This window comes from Scyliorhinus torazame, chromosome 6 (assembly GCF_047496885.1).
Source record: "Scyliorhinus torazame isolate Kashiwa2021f chromosome 6, sScyTor2.1, whole genome shotgun sequence".
NCBI classification, from domain to species: Eukaryota; Metazoa; Chordata; class Chondrichthyes; order Carcharhiniformes; family Scyliorhinidae; genus Scyliorhinus; species Scyliorhinus torazame.
In genome coordinates, this window is record NC_092712.1 from 46,361,786 (window position 1) to 46,377,017 (window position 15,232).

The 15,232-nt window shown below is 45.0% G+C and overlaps 1 protein-coding gene across 7 annotated transcripts in view; it reads right to left on the bottom strand.

Moving 5' to 3' along the window:
* Positions 1-15,232, bottom strand: part of kmt2ca (lysine (K)-specific methyltransferase 2Ca) — a 684,766-nt gene that overhangs the window by 217,000 nt on the left and 452,534 nt on the right. For all 7 annotated transcript variants that reach the window (XM_072508182.1, XM_072508181.1, XM_072508179.1 and 4 more), the window contains 2 exons: positions 11,290-11,471; positions 8,023-8,187 (listed from right to left, as the gene is read on the bottom strand). In XM_072508182.1, the coding sequence (XP_072364283.1) occupies positions 8,023-8,187; positions 11,290-11,471 (347 nt within the window). The remainder of the gene's footprint in view (positions 1-8,022; positions 8,188-11,289; positions 11,472-15,232) is intronic.

Here is a 15,232-nt window from a genome sequence, read left to right on the forward strand (position 1 = left end):
TCCGAGTAGGCGCTAGAAAGAAGCAGAGTAAAGCCTGCTTTGACAAAACCGTCCACCCCGTAGAGTACACAGTCGGTCAGCAAGTAATAGTTTCACTTTACAACCCCAGTTCTTTCCTCTCCCCCAAATTTGCAGGACCCTACTCCGTTTCAGACAAAGTGAGCCCCTCCGTGTACAAGATAACGTACCCCAACATTAAAACTGGTTGGTTCCACATCAACCAACTCAAAGTCTATGGATCACAATGTAGCCACTCCCACCACATCTCTCTGGCAATAGGAGACGATTACACCCCGCCCATCGACAACCTAGTCCGACCCTCCCCCAGCCATGCCGGCATTTATCCCTTGTCTATGCTCACAGACCCGAACTTGTCTCCGCCCACAGGTACAGATTTTCACCTTGCACTTTATTCCGATGACAGCATTACTATCCCTGAACACTGGCGCGATCTCTCTGCCACCAGTCACCCTAGCCCCCGGAACCACAACTTAAGATATCTTTGACCCCCTATATGCACTAGTAAACGCACTAGTGATAATTTATCAAAATTCACTAGACTCTGGGGTGGTCCCAGAGGATTGGAAAGTAGCAAACGTGACACCACTGTTTAAAAAAGGAGGTTGGCAGAAAGCGGGTAATTATAGGCTGGTAAGCTTAACTTCGGTTGTAGAGAAAATGCTGGAATCTATCATTAAGGAGGAAATAGCGGGGCACCTGGAGGGAAATTGTCCCATTGGGCAGACGCAGCATGGGTTCATAAAGGGTAGGTCATGTCTGATTAATTTGGTAGAATTGTTTGAGGACGTTACCAGTGCAGTAGATAATGGGGAGCCAATGGATGTGGTATATCTGGATTTCCAGAAAGCTTTTGACAAGGTGCCACACAAAAGGTTGCTGCATAAGATAAAGATGCATGGCATTAAGGGGAAAGTAGGAGGATTGGTTAACTAACAGAAAGCAGAGAGTGGGGATAAATGGGTGTTTCTCTGGTTGGCAACCTGTAACTAGTGGGGTCCCTCAAGGATCAGTGTTGGGCCCGCAGTTGTTCACAATTTACATTGCTGATTTGGAGTTGGGGACCAAGTGCAATGTGTCAAAGTTTGCAGACGACACTAAGATGAGTGGTAAAGCAAAAAGTGCAGAGGATACCGGAAGTCTGCAGAAGGATTTGGATAGGTTAGGTGAATGGGCTAGGGTCTGGCAGATGGAATTCAAAGTTGCCAAGTGTGAGGCTATCCATTTTGGGAGGAATAACAGCAGAATGGATTATTATTTAAACGGTAAGATGTTAAAACATGCTGCTGTGCAGAGGGACCTGGGTGTGCTGGTGCATGAGTCGCAAAAGGTTGGTGTGCAGGTGCAACAGCTGATTAAGAAGGCTAATCGAGTTTTGTCTTTCATTGCTAGAGGGATGGAGTTCAAGACTAGGGAGGTTATGCTGCAATTGTATAATTGTTGGTGAGGCCACATCTGGAGTATTGTGTTCAGTTTTGGTCTCCTTACCTGAGAAAGGACGTACTGGCACTGGAGGGAGTGCAGAGGAGATTCACTAGGTTGATCCCAGAGTTGAGGGGATTAGATTATGACGAGAGGTTGAGTAGTCTGGGACTGTACTCATTGGAGTTTAGAAGGATGCGGGGGGATTTTATTGAAACATATAAAATTATGAAGGGAATAGATAGGATAGATGCGGGCAGGTTGTTCCCACTGGTCGGGGAAAGCAGAACTAGGGGGCATAGCCTCAAAATAAGGAGAAGTAGATTTAGGACCGAGTTTAGGAGGAACTTCTTCACCCAAAGGGTTGTGAATCTCTGGAATTCCTTGCCCAGTGAAGCAGTTGAGGCTCCTTCTTTAAAAGTTTTAAAGAAAAAGATAGATACCTTTCTAAACAATAAAGGGATTCGGGGATATGGTGTACGGGCCAGAATCAACCATGATCTCATTGAATGGCAGAGCAGGCTCGAGGGGCCAGATGGCCTACTCCTGTTCCTAGTTCTTATGTTCTATATGTATGCCCTCCCTCAGCCACTGCCCGACCACGGTAACTTGCCCTCCACTCCCACCGCCCCTACGCCTCGCAACAAACAAGCCCCTCTTTGGCACCGCAACAACTCTTGCAGACTGGTAAGGCACGACGATTCAGACCATCCGACGGCCCATGTGGCCAAGGCACAGAAACGGCAGGCACGAGTCTGGCAACCGGGAGATGGTGATGTTTCAGATACTGAGTCTCGTTTCGGTAACGTTTTTACAACACTGTTTGGTACAGAACCCAGAGGTGTCCAGGTGATGAGAAAGAGACACCGCCTAAGTATTAAGGTGTCCAAAGTTCTAATGGAGCCTGCCCGCCTTTTTCCTTCTTCGTCTACCACATGGTTTTAATTCATGTCTCCCGACACAAAATTACTCTTCTGATTCGAGGGTACGATGCCCTGAGACATTTAAAGGCACACCTTTGTTGGGAGACAGATCACTGTTCTCCCAGTCTTTATGACAGGTTTCCACACGACTACAAACTCTTCCCGTTCACCCAGGTAGGGAATCACGGCACTGATCCCCGCCCTACCTGAGGACCCCAAATTCATCCGGTCAGTTAAGCTCGGGTAGTGGAGTAACGGCACTAACCCCCGCCCTACCCGGGGATTCCACCCATTCTTCTCCCGCAGCGGCCCACACGCACCTCATGTTCCCATCACTTCATACGCTCTGGAATGGTTCTCTACACGCTGCATTGCCTTTGGCAGGCCTTAGTTTCATCTTCTCTACCCTCTCTTTGGTTGTGGTATAAAGAATGTATTTTGCCAAGTTCTGTACACTCACCCCTTCTTTCCTTTACCTCCCGCGACCCCTGGTCGTTCCCCACATGCTAGTTACACATATGACACAATTGGTTGCTGCTCAGTTGCTATACACGCTGCTACGCGCGAACTACCTCTGAGCCCTGGGACAAAACTCTATAAAACTGGCCGCCCTGAAATTCGGCTGGTTAAGATAAGCCTCAACCACCACTGGTTGCAAGTAAAGAAAGACTGGTCGAAGAAATTGTCTGACCACTCCCCACATCAACCACAAGCTGTGAGAGTCTCTGTACTTTAAAAATTTGCATTTCTTGTCTCTCCAAAATGGTATTTAAAAAAAAAAAAGAGGGAGTCACACATGGTGACAATCATAACGGGTAACTGGAGTAAGGAGAGAAAGACTAATAAAACGAGATATTAACCAAAGATAATAACAGATACTATGCTTGCATCCCCAGGATTACCCGGAAAACAGAAAACACAGGATGAAGCAAGGACTGCTGACATGCGTTTGGATCATCGCTGGACTTCAGCAACTGCGCGCACAACAAACTTTTGTAATAAACCCCACACCAATCCCCAACAGACCACTACTAGCCCGGACACTACACCACACATGAAGACAGACATCGAAACCCCCACCTGGTGCGAAAGCATTGCCAAATGGAACCCCCTTTCATACATAGTAGAGGCCCTTCTAGTAATTGCAATAATCTGCAGTGTCATCCAGACACTTCGATTCTGTAAATGGCGAGCAAAAGCCTCCCCCTCCCCGATAGATACCGTCCGAGCCCCCTTCTTCGGAATTCAACAAAATGAACTCATGCAACAATCGTTGCTAAAAATAAACCATGTACCTCTTTAACTTTATTAGGGTTAAGTAGAAATGTGATGATGTACTGTATATAAGTTATTTGATATTCACCAGCAGCATGAGAGTAGCTTAGATAGCGTTAGCTAGAGATCAACTGTGCGGATAAATTAAACGTTATAGTGACCTAAATTATAGTAACCGTTAGAGATGAATTAATTTATGAATGTATCAATGGAATATTAGGTAAATGTCCCAAACCATAAGATAGAGTAGAGTAGAACCTTGCCTATGAACAGAGATAAATATTGTGATCCACCACGATTTGCGTTCAGGATCAAAAGGACGGAATGTAGACATCTAAGATGGCCACCTGCAAAGGACCATGGGAGTTATGGCCAACCCAGGAGTCAGACAGATACACAGCCTATGTGTATCTAAAATACAGGTAACCAGACATGACCGAAATGCTCGTTTACATTTTCTGGTCGTTTGTGTAGAGGTATTACGGTACCCGGTAATGCTGGAACACCATTAGTAGATATTGCATGTTTCGTATTGGTCAAACTGTATGGTAGCTCCGCCCTGCAAGGCGGGGTATAAGAGCCCGTGCCACCCCAGCAGCCTTCATTCTGTACCTGAGCTGCTGGGGGAAACATCTAGCTTATTAAAGCCTTCAGTTGGACAACAACCTCGCTTTCGTGGTCATTGATCGTGCATCAATTTAATAAGCTAGATTTAAAAGGATGGAGCTCCGAATCAAGCCGGAGTGTCTGCAACTCAGCCCCCACGCGGCGAACTCAGCGGCAATCTTCAAGCACTGGCTGGCGTGTTTTAAAGGATATCTCGGAACGGCCGAAAACACACCCACGGGGGAACAGAAAATGCAAGTCCTGCACTCGAGGGTGAACCCGGAAATTTACACCCTCATCGAGGACGCAGAAGACTTCGATGCAGCAATAGAGCTGCTAAAAGGACATTATATTCGCCCGGTAAAACAGGTCTACGCCCGACATCTGCTAGCAACGAGGTGACAAATCCCTGGGGAATCGCTGGAAGAATTCTACCGTGCGCTCCTGGTGTTGGGGAGAAACTGCAGCTGCCCGCAAGTTTCGGCGAGCGACCACACAGAACTCTTGATCCGGGACTCTTTCATGGCAGGTATGCTGTCCTCCCAAATCCGCCAGCGATTGCTGGAAAAAGACACTCGAGGCCTCAAGGAGGCACGGGCCCTTGCAGGCTCCCTGGATGTGGCCTCCAGAAACGCCCGTGATTACATTCCCGACCACGCGGCAGCCCCCTGGGCAGCGTGGAACCTCTCCGCAGGTCGATCCGCCTTCCCTGTTTGCGAACCTCACCCCGGATTGCAAACCCGTCGCCACCAGGAGCAGACGGTTCAGTGCCCAGGATCAGATCTTTATTAGGTCAGAGGTCCAAAGGTAACTGAGGGAAGGAGTCATTGAAGCTAGCAACAGTCCCTGGAGAGCTCAAGTAGTGGTGGTAAAGACCGGAGAGAAGCATAAGATGGTCATCGACTACAGTCAGACCATCAACAGGTTTACGCAGCTGGACGCGTACCCTCTCCCCCGCATATCCGACCTGGTAAACAGGATCGCGCATGATAAGGTCTTCTCCACGGTGCATCTTAAGTCCGCCTACCACCAGCTCCCCATCCGCACTAGTGACCGCATATACACTGCCTTCGAGGCAGATGGACGGCTCTATCACTTCTTAGGGTTCCCTTCGGTGTCACCAATGGGGTCTCGGTCTTCCAGGGCGAGATGGACCGAATGGTTGACTGGTACGGTTTATGGGCAACATTCCCGTATCTCGATAATGTCACCATCTGCGGCCACGACCAGCAGGACCACGACACCAACCTCCGAAAATTCCTCCAGACCGCAAAGATCCCTAACCTTACATATAACAAGGATAAATGAGTGTTTAGCACCGACCGCCTCGCCACCCTCGGCTACGTAGTGCAAAATGGAGTTATAGGCCCCGACTCTGAACGCATGCGCCCCCTTATGGAGTTCCCCCTCCCTCACTGCTCCAAGGCCCTGAAGCACTGCCTAGGGTTTTTCAGTTACTACGCCCAGTGGGTCCCCCAACTATGCGGACAAGGCCCAACCCTGATCCAATCCACAGCTTTTCCCCTGTCGATAGAGGCCCGCCAGGCCTTCAGCCGCATCAAAGCAGACATTGCAAAGGCCACGATGCACGCCATCAATGAGACCCTCCCCTTCCAGGTCGAGAACGATGCGTCTGACGTAGCTCTGGCGGCCACCCTCAACCAAGCAGGCAGACCCGTGGCCTTCTTCTCACGTACCCTCCATGCTTCCGAAATCCGCCACTCCTCAGTCGAAAAGGAGGCCCAGGCCATAGTAGAAGCTGTGCGACATTGGAGGCATTACCTGGCCGGCAGGAGATTCACTCTCCTCACTGACCAACGGTCGGTTGCTTTCATGTTCGATAATGCACAGCGGGGCTAGATTAAAAACGATAATGAAATGAAAATGAAAATCGCTTATTGTCACAAGTAGGCTTCAATGAAGTTACTGTGAAAAGCCCCTAGTCGCCACATTCCGGCGCCTGTTCGGGTGGAGGATCGAACTCTCCACCTACAACTACGAGATCTTGTATCGTCCCGGGAAACTAAACGAGCCTCCTGATGCCGTGTCCCACGGCACATGTGCCAATGCACAAGTGGACCGTCTCCGAGCCCTCCACGAGGACCTCTGCCACCGGGGGTCATTCGCTTTTTCCACTTTATCAAGACCCGCAACCTGCCCTACTCCATCAAGGAGGTCAGGACAGCCACCAGGGACTGCCAAATCTGCACGGAGTGCAAACCACACTTCTACCGGCCAGAGAAAGCGCACCTGATAAAGGCTTCCCGTCCCTTTGAACGCCTCAGCATGGACTTCAAAGGCCCCCTCCCCTCCACCGACTGCAACACGTACTTCCTGAACGTGACTGACGAGTACTCTCGGTTCCCATTCGCCCTCCCGTGCCCCAACATGACCGCAACCACCGTCATCAAGGCCCTCCATAGCATCTTTGCGCTGTTTAGAGCCCGTGCCGCCCCAGCAGCCTTCATTCTGTACCTGAGCTGCTGGGGGAAACACCTAGCTTATTAAAGCCTTCAGTTGGACGACAACCTCGCTTTGGTGGCCATTGCCCGTGCATCACATTTCAATTGCCCATTTTCCCAGGACAATAGGACTCCAATCAAGCAACCGGTACAGCCACAGACTGATCGGCGCCACTCCCCTTACTCAGAAAGCACAACTGCCAAGGTCAATGACCGCTAAGAACCCGCTCAGTTACCAAGGCACCTGCCCCTTTATTGGCCGAAATCGAAGAGTGATCAGAGCCGTGTCGAACTATTGGGTCCAAGGTTAAGGACCGCCCCAAAGAGCACAAAATCCCAGAGGGATAGAAAAGAGCACAGCCATGTGTTCTGTCTCTCTGGAATCCGGCCTGTGCCACCCAATTGCAGCAGGAACAGCCAGCTAAGTTCAAGACCAACGACCGCTACCTGACAGATGAGCCCAGCAGAGACAGAGCCACTTTCTTCGCACCAGCCAAGTGAAATCCAGATAAAGGCCTTTATCCATTTGCACAGTGCCGGTCGCCCTGATAGTTAAGTATAGGTTATTGTAGCTGATAACATAGAGGTGTAGTTTAACTCGTAGTAGATATTGTGTTTGCATGTTGAGATAACTATGTGTATGTAAATAAACCATCTTTTGAAATAACTAACTGATTGTGTGGTCATTTGATCAATATAAGGCAAAAGCTTGTCGTTCACCGAGATAAAAAAATAGAGCAACACAGCATAATCAAAGACCCTCCCACCCGGCTTACTCACTCTTCCAACTTCTTCCATCAGAAAGGAGATACAAAAGTCTGAGAACACGCACGAACAGACTCAAAACAGCTTCTTCCCCACTGTTACCAGACTCCTAAACGACCCTCTTATGGACTGACCTCATTAACACTACACCACTATATGCTTCACCCGATGCCGGTGTTATGTAGTTACATTGTGTAACTACATTGTGTACCTTGTGTTGCCCTATTATGTATTTTCTTTTCATATGTTGAGCTGCTCGCAGAAAAATACTTTTCACTGTACCTCGGTACACGTGACAATAATCAAAATCCTAATCCAAATCCAACACGTTTCATGTGGCAAGTGCCCTGTTTAGCCCAAATGGCTTACTCAAGTTGACACTAAGACACAGTAATGGACATTCCTACACTCGTTTTTTGACAGCATCCTTTGTTAATGATGTATTCAATTTATGATGTATGTAATTATAGTTATGCAATCATTATAATTCATTGGTCTCAGTTTTCCATTTCATACAGTCCATATGCTAGGAATATTTTGAATGCACCCACCTGTCACACTGCCGGCATTGTATAATAAACTCTTCCTCCCTGTAGTTCTTATTGCAGACTGGGCAGACAGCCAAGCTGGCACAAGGAGCACAGTGCGTGTAATTGTTCTGCCATTCACACTTGAAACCAGGTGAGGTTGCCCCACACTGCATGCAAGAAACACACCTACAAAATTAAGAGAAGGCTGATTGCAACACAAGAGTGTGATTTGACCTCAACAGACAGATCTTGAAGAATCTAACAGTGGTCCAATGTTTAAGGATTGAATGGTAAATACCAAAGAGGTTAGATCTCCAGACATGGCAATAACATAGTATGTATGCAGAAGTCATATTTTGGAGAAAGGACACCATGTTCTTGCTACTTCATCTTCAAATAAAATTGTTTTAAGTGAGAATATTCAAACATTTTAAACTTATTATGGCAATATAAATAACATCTATCCAGCTGCGTTGAACCCAAATTATGAGGAACATTAATCCTGAAATCAACCTCGTTTCACATATATCAATTTTAACAGGACAGCAAGAGTATACATGAAAACTAGTGGGTCACGATCGATAAACAAATTCAGAGCATGACCAAAGCTAACTTGCTACCTTGTTGATATGTTACATCAGCACATGGGCAGTACAGTAGCACTGTGGTTAACACAGTGCCAGGGACCTGGGTTCGATTAACGGCTTAGGTCACTGTCTGTGCGGAGGCACGTTCTCCCCCTGTCTGCAAGGGTTCACTCCAGGCCCTCCGATTTCCTTCCATAAGTCCCAAAAGACGTGCTTGTTAGGTGAATTGGACATTCTGAATTCTCCCTCAGTGTACCCGAACAGACGCCAAAGTGTGGATTCTTGCATTTCTCAAATTGAAATATAATTGTTTTAACAAAATACTGACATGAAAATATTTAAAAACAACAATCAAATTTGTAACATTATAAGACCTTAAGGCATAGGAGCAGAATTCGGCCACTCGGCCCATCGAGTCTGCTCCGCTATTCTTGATACTTTTCTCATCCCCATTCTCCTGCCTTTCCCCCATAACCCCTTATTAATCAAGAACCTATCGATCTGTCATAAAGACGCTCCTTGGAGACACTCAGCACTATTGGCACTGAGTTGTCAGTGATTTGGCCTCCACAGCCTTCTGCAGCGAAGAGTTCCACAGATCCACCACCCTCTGGCTGAAGAAATTCCTCCTCATCTCGGTTTTAAATGATCGTCCTTTTAGTTCTAGTTTTTCCCACTAGTGGAAACATCCTCTCCACGTCCACTCTATCCAGGCCTCGCAGTATCCTGTAAGTTTCAGTAAGATCTCCTCTCATCCTTCTAAACTACAACAAGTAGAGACTCAGAGTCCTCAACCATTCCTCATACGACAAGCTCTTCATTCCAGGGATCGTTCTTGTGAACATCTTCTGGACCCTTTCCAAGGCCAGCACATTATTCCTTAGACACGGGGCCCAAAACTGCTCACAATACTCCAAGTGGGGTCTGGCCAGAGCCTTATACAGCCTCAGAAGTACATCCCTGCTCTTGTATTCTAGCCCTCTCAACATAAATACTCTTTGAGCACACCTTCATTTTTATATTTTCAAATATTTTGTGCCTGAATATCAGAATACTATTGCAAGTCCATTTAACTTACTTTATATTGCAGTGTGGCCTACTGTGCATGAGGGTATTTATTGCCCAATTACAAGCCCATGACCAAAAAGGAAACAGCTGACTCCCTGCAAAGTTCTAATATGAAAAGACCCCATCAACATCTCCAGATAACATGGTCTCAAGGCCAGCTGAAAAGGACTCCGTTTCCAGAATTACTTCCCAATTAATTATCCTTAGAATTAAACTTTTTTTTTTTTTTTTTAAAACGGACTTCTGAAGCAGACTCGTCAGGATGGGAATTTGCTATTTACTTCTCTATAATACTGAGGACCGCAGGGCTCAAGCACTTACAAATATAAAGTTAAGGTGAACAGAAGGTACATATCAAAAGGCAAACCATTAAAAAAAATATAAACTGCAAAATATTTAAACTGAAGAGTACTGGTAATGGCTGCAAGCTCGCATTGGTGGCAGGAGATTCCTGAATTTTGGAGAGAACAAGATTAGGAATCAGCCAGAATTGAGGGGAATTCTCAGTTGAATTACAACTAGCAACCCTTCATTTGTCTCACCATCGCCCAACACTAGTTTCCTCATTGTACTCGCTCCCTCTCAGTTTGGAAACCTGTGACATAGAAGCTCAGGTTCTCAAATGACGAAGTAGCTTTTCCTGTGGCTCATCCTTTTGACTGCAAGTCAATTGGATAAACATCTTCCTGAAGGAAAACACAGTTGCCAATTCTGTCAAGTGTATATGAATTAGAAACAATACATAAATATGAAAGATTTGGTTGATGCCAAGCACAATGGGATGCTCCGCATCAGACTTTTACCCCTCACTTAAAAACACACCTATTCCTCCAGCTTGCACATCTCCAGGTGAATGTTTCTTCTGTCAAAAGCACCAAATGTAACTGCTCCAAATCCATTCCACATTTTCCTCCCAATATTTAATCAAAATTTCCAGCTATGCCACCTGCACATTTTAATATAAAGATTGGCCAAAGAGCTTCTGTTTGAATGTATATCTTGGTAAAGTTGACATAATCCCAGATGGCCCTAGACTGGTGGTGGTTTAATTTGAGGATCGCCACATCTCAGGCGAGGGGCAAGGTTGAGAAGGTGAGGCCTTCATGAATAACCTCAGCCAGTATGGGAACTGAACCCACGCTGCTGGTCTTGCTCTGCATCATGAACCAGCTGTCCAGCCACTGAGCTAAACCAGTCCTTGGTAAGCACTACATTAAACTTGCTACCTTTCTCCAGTATTATTTCAGTCATGTCTGCTGAAAAGCTGAAAATTATATTAATAGTTTTCAACTGCAATATTGAAATTACTTTAAATTAATCTTTTGAAATATTTGTGATCAGTTTGTCGCTTCATATTATCGGCAGGCCACATTCATATACACCTGACCAGATGAATCGGCTTCTTTACAAAATTAATTAAAGAAACTACTAATGCCCCACTGCTGCAATTCATGTTTTTGTCTATCTTCACTTTACTACTATTAGTTTATTCAATCATATCCCTATTAAAAATTTCTCAGCATGAATATACAATTTTCCAAATAAGCTATTTATTCTGTTTTATTGTTATCGCTTCTACATGCATTGCTTTCAACGGTACTTTTACAAAAATAATCTTTCCCAATGAACATACCATCGGCATTTCCAGCCACCTTTAGGGACTGTCTGTAAAGGTGGATCCAAGCAATAGGTGTGATAACTGATGTCGCAATCATCACAGAGAAGCAAACGGCCTGGATCAGAGGCTTTTCCACAGGACTCACACACTGTACATTCTAGACATCGCCATCCTTTACTCAGCACCACTTTGGTGATCTGTGCAGGAGAAGAAAAATAGCTTCAATGCCTATCCTCCACATCAAGTTTATGTGCAGTCAACACCCTAAGCCTCTTGACTACCGTGAGCACCTAGTAGAAGAGTAGACCCTGGTGCATTGCTATAATTTATAAGCTAGCCATTCACAAATTACAAGAACCAATTTGAGAATATTTTCATACTCACTGCCTGTAGCTGAATATATTAGCACCTGTAAGTTGACAAAACTGCTCTACTAACAGTTAAGGCTAACAAATGGCTGACCTGTTTGATAAGAATTAGGAGAAGTAAGCTAGAAAAATACTCTGCAAAGAATACGGCCAGAAACAATAAATAAACATGCTAATTAAATAGGAAAAAGTATTTGTGAGAATATCTAGAAATGCAGCCATACCAAATACACTCTGGGATATATTGTTTCTTAGTACTGCATGTTGTGTGTCACTAAATAACTCGGATAAATCCTTGACTTATACTAAAGACAGTTTAACCTTAACCAGGACAGCAAGGGAATCAATGCAGTTGACCTCTGAACGGTCAGCAAAATTGTACCTTGGCATAAGCCGCAACCTTCAGACGGAGATTGTGGTTTCACTGTTGCTCAGGAGCAGGAGAGGGAAGGGTTACACCATTGGAAAGTGTCACCCGACTGCTGCCAGCCCTTCACCTAGAATCATAGAATCCCTACAGTGCACAATGAGGCCATTCAGCCCATCGGGTCTGCACCGACACACTCTCTCTACCTAGGTCCACATCCCCAATCTATCCCCATAACCCAGTAACCCCACCTAACCTTTTGGGTACTAAGGGGCAATTTAGCATGACCACTCCACCTAAACCCACGCAGACACGGGGAGAATTAACAAACTTCACACAGACAGTCCCCCAAGGCTGGAATTGAACCCGGGTCCCTGGAGATGCAAGGCAGCAGTGCTAACCACTAGGCAAGACAATCTCACTAAGTCGGCATTTACAAGGGCCAGAATGGCAAAGCTTGAACCTTATCTCCCAGGCCGAAGGCAACAGTAGAATACCCAAGACCTGGGCATTCATTTATTGGAGGATTGCTCTGGAAGATGATCCCTACATCCTGTTTTCATGCGCACTACTCTTCTTTGATCTGTCAGTTTCTAGGCCTCCCAAAAATCAAAATCAATCTACATGCTTCCTGTCTTAATTGATGAGTACCAACTGGAAGAAATATGGGAGGTGTAACTTTTAAATGAATAATGAATTGAGGTTTTGATGTGACTGTAGAGAGTATACTTTGGTTTGAAATCTTTTGGCTTTGATCTCTGAAAAAAATAGGGTTGACTTTTACATGAGCTTTATGAAAAAACATTCTTTTAGGCCAAAAATCATGCGTTAGACTTTTACATTAGATCATTTTTTACCCAAGTGTTTAGTGTATAAGAAAAGGTCATTCTGCAAGGAAAAGACAGAGCAGTATTATAAGGGACCAAAAAGAAAATGCTGGAAAATCTCAGCAGGTCTGTCAGCATCTGTTGGGAGAGAAAAGAGCTAACGTTTCGAGTCCAGATGACCCTTTTATCCAGTATTATAGGGGGTTCCATGAAGGCATTTTCAGTCAGCATCTTCAATTCAAGGGTTATCAAAGGTGATCAGTCAGCAGTGCTTTGGAAAAACAGAATATGTTGATTGATTTTGTCACCTACAAGTTGAAATGAGTGCTACTGCCCAATCTTTAAGTATGCACAGTTACTGACATGATATATTGGCTCAAGAGGTATCAGAGGTCTAAAGAGAAAATTGTTTTGAAGCTGCCTTGGACATGTGAATAACTAAATAAAAATTGCAATAAACAAAGGGTGGCATGTGGCGCAGTGGTTAGCACTGGGACTACGGCGCTGAGGACCAGGGTTCGAATCCCGGCCCTGGGTCACTGTCCATGCGGAGTTTGCACATTCTCCCAGTGTCTGCTTGGGTTTCACCCGCACAACCCAAGCATGTGCAGGATAGGTGGATTGGCAACACTAAATTGCCCCTTAATTGGAAAACAAAATAATTGGATACTCTAAATTTATATTTAAAAAATTGCAATAAACAGGATTGCATTGCAACTTATGTGGTGACCTACATAACTATGGAAGTTTTTTAATAGAGCAATCCAAAGCAAACCCTGGAGCATTCCTCCCTCCCTCATCCTTGTATCTTCCTCTGCTCCAACTACGTACCCAAATTCCCCTTCTGCCAGAAGATCATCAAACTAATCAATTAGTTAACCTCAAAAAGAAACAGCACACAGCCAGACATCATCCCTTGCTCAGAAGAAACCTACTTGGAGGAACCTCTTGATTGAAGGGACACAATTCTTCAAGGACAGCCAATGGCAAGAGGCAGCTCGGAAAAAGATCCTGAAAAAGGAATACCTGCGACCTAGAGTCCAAGGACCGATCCCACCTCCAAGATGTGGCTCTAGGATCGGGCTCATCAGCCATGCACGACCCACAGAAACCATGACCAGTAATACGGAGTTGCTTAGTTGGACAATCAGAACTCATTAGCGAGTGATCGCCGAAGATTGGCTGAATATGTAGCGAAGGGTGTAAACAAATTCTTATTTTACTAGGCCGATTTGTGTGCAGTACTAAAGAAAATTACAAGTGGCGACAAGATTTGCAACTTTTATGGGCGAGACTGGGTTTAATTATTTTTCCTCTCTCCTAAGATGGTGATTCATCATTATTTCAGTTGCAGACTGATTCCATTTTGTCACGATCGAATACTCAGGTGTCAGGATATTGCTGCATGTAGCAAATATCAAATGTTGACCATAAAATAAAATAAAGCATGCTTCCTATTAGAGGAGAATGCCTCTTCATTTCAATTACCGAGGACAGATGTGGAGTGTTGGTAAAAGGCAAATTGAGATTTCAGTGTGTAAATATACACATAGTTGAAACTTACAGGTTAGGTCTTGGACTCATTTCACCCCCTCCTCAGCAATTGAAGATAGGCAACTTTTAAAATTCAGAACATACATTTTGAAAGAGATGCATCAATTTTTTAAAAAACAATTGTATAAAGTTCCCGAGGAGCATTACCAAGGATGAGGGACTTCTGCGATGAGTAGAGGTTGGAAAGTTAAGACTATTCTTGGAACAGAGAAGGATAAAACATGACCTTATAGAGGTTTCAAATTGAGAGATTTTGAACCTATTCTCTCTGGCAAATGAATCAATAATCAGAGGTCATGATTCAAAATCATTGGCAAAACATACAGAGGGAAGATGAAGAGAATTCTTCCACTCAATTGTTGAGGTTTTTTTTTTAAAAAATGTGTTCACGGAATGTGGGCGCCAATGGCTCATCCCTAATTATCCTGAAGAAAGTTGAGGTCTGGTGAAGGCATTCCAACAGTAATTTCATAACTGTTTGGTACAACTGGGTGGTTTGGCAGGATATTCCAGAGGACAGTTAAAAACCAACCACATTGCTGTAGGTCCAGAGTCACCTGTAGGTCAGGCGTTGGTGAACCAGATGGGTTTTTACAACATAATGAAAGCAAAATCCTGCAGATGCTGGTGATTTGAAATAAACAAAAAATTTCTGCAAAAACTCAGCAGGTATGACAGCATCTGTGGAGAGAGAAACAGTTAAAGTTCTGAGTCCACATTACTCTACTTCAAAGCTGAAGAAAGGTAGAAATGCAATGGATTTTACACTGTTGAAGAGGGGGGTGGAGCAGGTGGGGCAAATAGGTCATGGATAGTGGTAGCTCAAGAGAGATTTGAAAAAT